We start from the raw sequence: 2,821 nt of genomic DNA, 5'->3' as shown, positions 1-2,821 counted from the left end.
ACATTGATGTTTACAGTCCAGCAACCTTCTCCTAATACCACTTTACCTCCACTACGAGCATAAGTTTATTCAATTGCTCAGGCAATAAAATTACCTTATTCTAATCCTAAAATTCATCATACTATCAACTAGAATTGATCTATTAAACCATAGATACTTCCATCCTTAATCTTTTATACCTCCTTCATTCCACCTAAACCATTCTCTTTAATGAATGCTTAAAATAGCCTTACTGGAGATGGCAAGCGCTGATGAGTACAATGTTCTCATGGCCAATCATACTTGGGATTTGGTACCACCACCACCTAATCCTGACATTATTGGTAGTCATTGTTTTTGAAATAAATATAAATTGGATGGATCACTTGAGTATTTCAAAGCTCTTCTAGTTGCCCAAGGTTATAATTCGAAGTTTGAACTTAACTGTGATCAAACATTTTGCCTGTCGTGAAACACTCACCGCTTGTATTTTTAGCTCTTGCTATGCCTAAGGGTTGGTCTATCAATCAATTAGACATCAAGAATGCTTTCTTAAATGGCACTCTCGATGAACTGGTATGCATGAAATAGCCTATTGGATTTTGTTCATCCATAATTTCCACCTCATTTTCGTAGGTTGAACAAGGCTCTTTATAGCTTAAAACAAACTCCACAAGTGTGGTTCCAATATTTTACCTCTTTACTTCTTCATAATGGTTTTCAAAATAGAATGCATGATTGCTCACTTTATATTTTGATATCCGTAATCTTCTTTTACTGTAACATCTACTAAATTGCTTAATTAACTCTTTGATTAAAACTCTGAAGTTTAACTTTTCAATAGTGCTTCCATCTTTAGTATTTTTTTTGAATAATTTTAAGAGTAAACTGTTAGAATTTAAAACTAAATAGAAGGAAAAGATAAGGATCAGTAGTAACTTTTCATTCATATCTTCATATTACAAAAAGACCATACATATAGCTAAATAATCCTTACAAAGTTTGTAGAGGACCATACGTCTAACAATATTCTTAAAAGACATATTACATAAAATAAGGACTGCCATATTTAAAGGCTGAATATAATATTTAAAAATAAACCATTAAACAAATGATTATCTAGAATAATCTTATATTCTAACACTCCTCCATAAGATTTTTCTTGGATACTCCTAGCTAAGCCCTTCGAACTTCAAATTCCTATTTGGAAGAGACTTGGTCAAAATATATGCAATCTTCTGATATGAGCTGCAATGAACAAGATTAACTTCTCCATCCTTCTTTGCTTGCTAGATAGCATGAGAATTCACATTTATATTCTAGCTACGACCATGTTGCACTAGATTTTTGGCCTTAGAAATTGTTAACTTGTTAACCTTAATGACAATATCTTCAATGTTATTTTTCTCTAGTTCATTTAGAATTTTTGTTAACTATAGAGCCTGATTAGCTGCACCAATAGCAGCAATGTATTCTTCTTTTGTAGATGATTAAGATAAAACCTCTTTCTTCTTTGAATTCCATGAGAACATGCCTGAACCAAGTGTGAAAGTATACCCAGAAGTGTTTTTCATATCATCAACACATTCTGCCCAATCACTATTTGTATAACCGATCAAATGCCCTTGGTCTTTCCTTTTAAACCAAACACCATAATCAACATTTCTCAAGATATAACTTAATGTTCATTTATCTATACGAAGATGAACTTGACTTGGAGAATGCACAAACCTAGAAAAATGACTCACTGCAAACATAAGATCACGTCTTGTGCAGTAAAATGTAGCAAACTACCACTTAGACTTTCGTAAACTCTTGGATCAGCCCTATCACCTCGTTCGGACTTAGAGATCCTTTCATTGTGAATTAGTGGGGTTAACAAAAGCTTACACCTCTTCATCTTAAACTTCTTAAGAATATCCCATGCATATTTTTTTTTAGAAATGAAGATTCCATAAGTATATTGTTGAATCTGCATTCCCATAAAGTAATTCATTTCACCCAAATCTGACATCTCAAACTTGACCTCTATTTTTCTCTTGAACTGATTCACCATAGCATCATTACTTCTGATGAGCAGATGATCATCAACATAGAGTGACACCACAAGCACATCTGTACCTTTAGCTTTCTTCATGTATACAGTGACTTCATTTTCACTTTATTGAAGCCTCAATGAGTGAGATGATCATCAATCAAACTGTATCAGGCTTGAGGATCCCATTTTAATACATACAACGCCTTATGAAATCTATTAACTTTATACTTTATTCTTGCAACTTAAGATCCTTTAAATTGGTCCACATAAATCTACTCCCTTAACAGTTCCTTTAAGAATGCCAAATTCTCACCCAGATGATACAACTTCAAATTTGATTGAGTTGACAAAGTAAAAAATTCGTTCTGTATCATGTCTTCCAATAGGGACAAATGTGTCTCCATAATCCAGTTCTACAACTGCGCATAACCTTTTACAAAAACCCTTGATTTATATTTATAAACTAAACCATCTAGATTAAATTTAGGTCTATAAACCTATTTCACCCCTATTGAATTTTTGTCTTTGGGTTTATTAACTAGCTTCCAAGTGTCATTCTTCTATATCATACCAATCTCCTACTTCATAGTTTCAATAAAAACTTTTATGTTTTGAAGCTTCCTGATAGGTATCAGGTTGCAAGCTTGCAACATTGCATCTTTAATATATCCCAGAAAGGGACTTTGTTTTTAAAATTAGTGAATTAAGTGATGATTCACCCTCTAATTCTTCAGTTTTTGCCAGATTTTCAAAGCCAAAAGGTTGTTTTTCAGGAAGAGGATGCAAGGTCAGATAACCTGCATT

At 33.0% G+C, this 2,821-nt stretch overlaps 1 protein-coding gene across 1 annotated transcript; it reads right to left on the bottom strand.

Moving 5' to 3' along the window:
• Positions 1 to 1,469: 1,469 nt before the first annotated feature.
• LOC124888875 (uncharacterized mitochondrial protein AtMg00810-like) lies at positions 1,470 to 2,116 on the bottom strand. The gene is made up of 2 exons (XM_047400163.1): positions 1,728 to 2,116; positions 1,470 to 1,614 (listed from the first exon to the last, which is right to left on the bottom strand). The coding sequence occupies exons 1-2, from the start codon at positions 2,114 to 2,116 to the stop codon at positions 1,470 to 1,472; spliced, it is 534 nt and encodes a 177-aa protein (XP_047256119.1).
• Positions 2,117 to 2,821: the final 705 nt, after the last annotated feature.

This window comes from Capsicum annuum, chromosome 11, assembly GCF_002878395.1.
Source record: "Capsicum annuum cultivar UCD-10X-F1 chromosome 11, UCD10Xv1.1, whole genome shotgun sequence".
NCBI lineage: Eukaryota > Viridiplantae > Streptophyta > Magnoliopsida > Solanales > Solanaceae > Capsicum > Capsicum annuum.
This window is presented reverse-complemented; position numbering and strand designations above follow the sequence as displayed.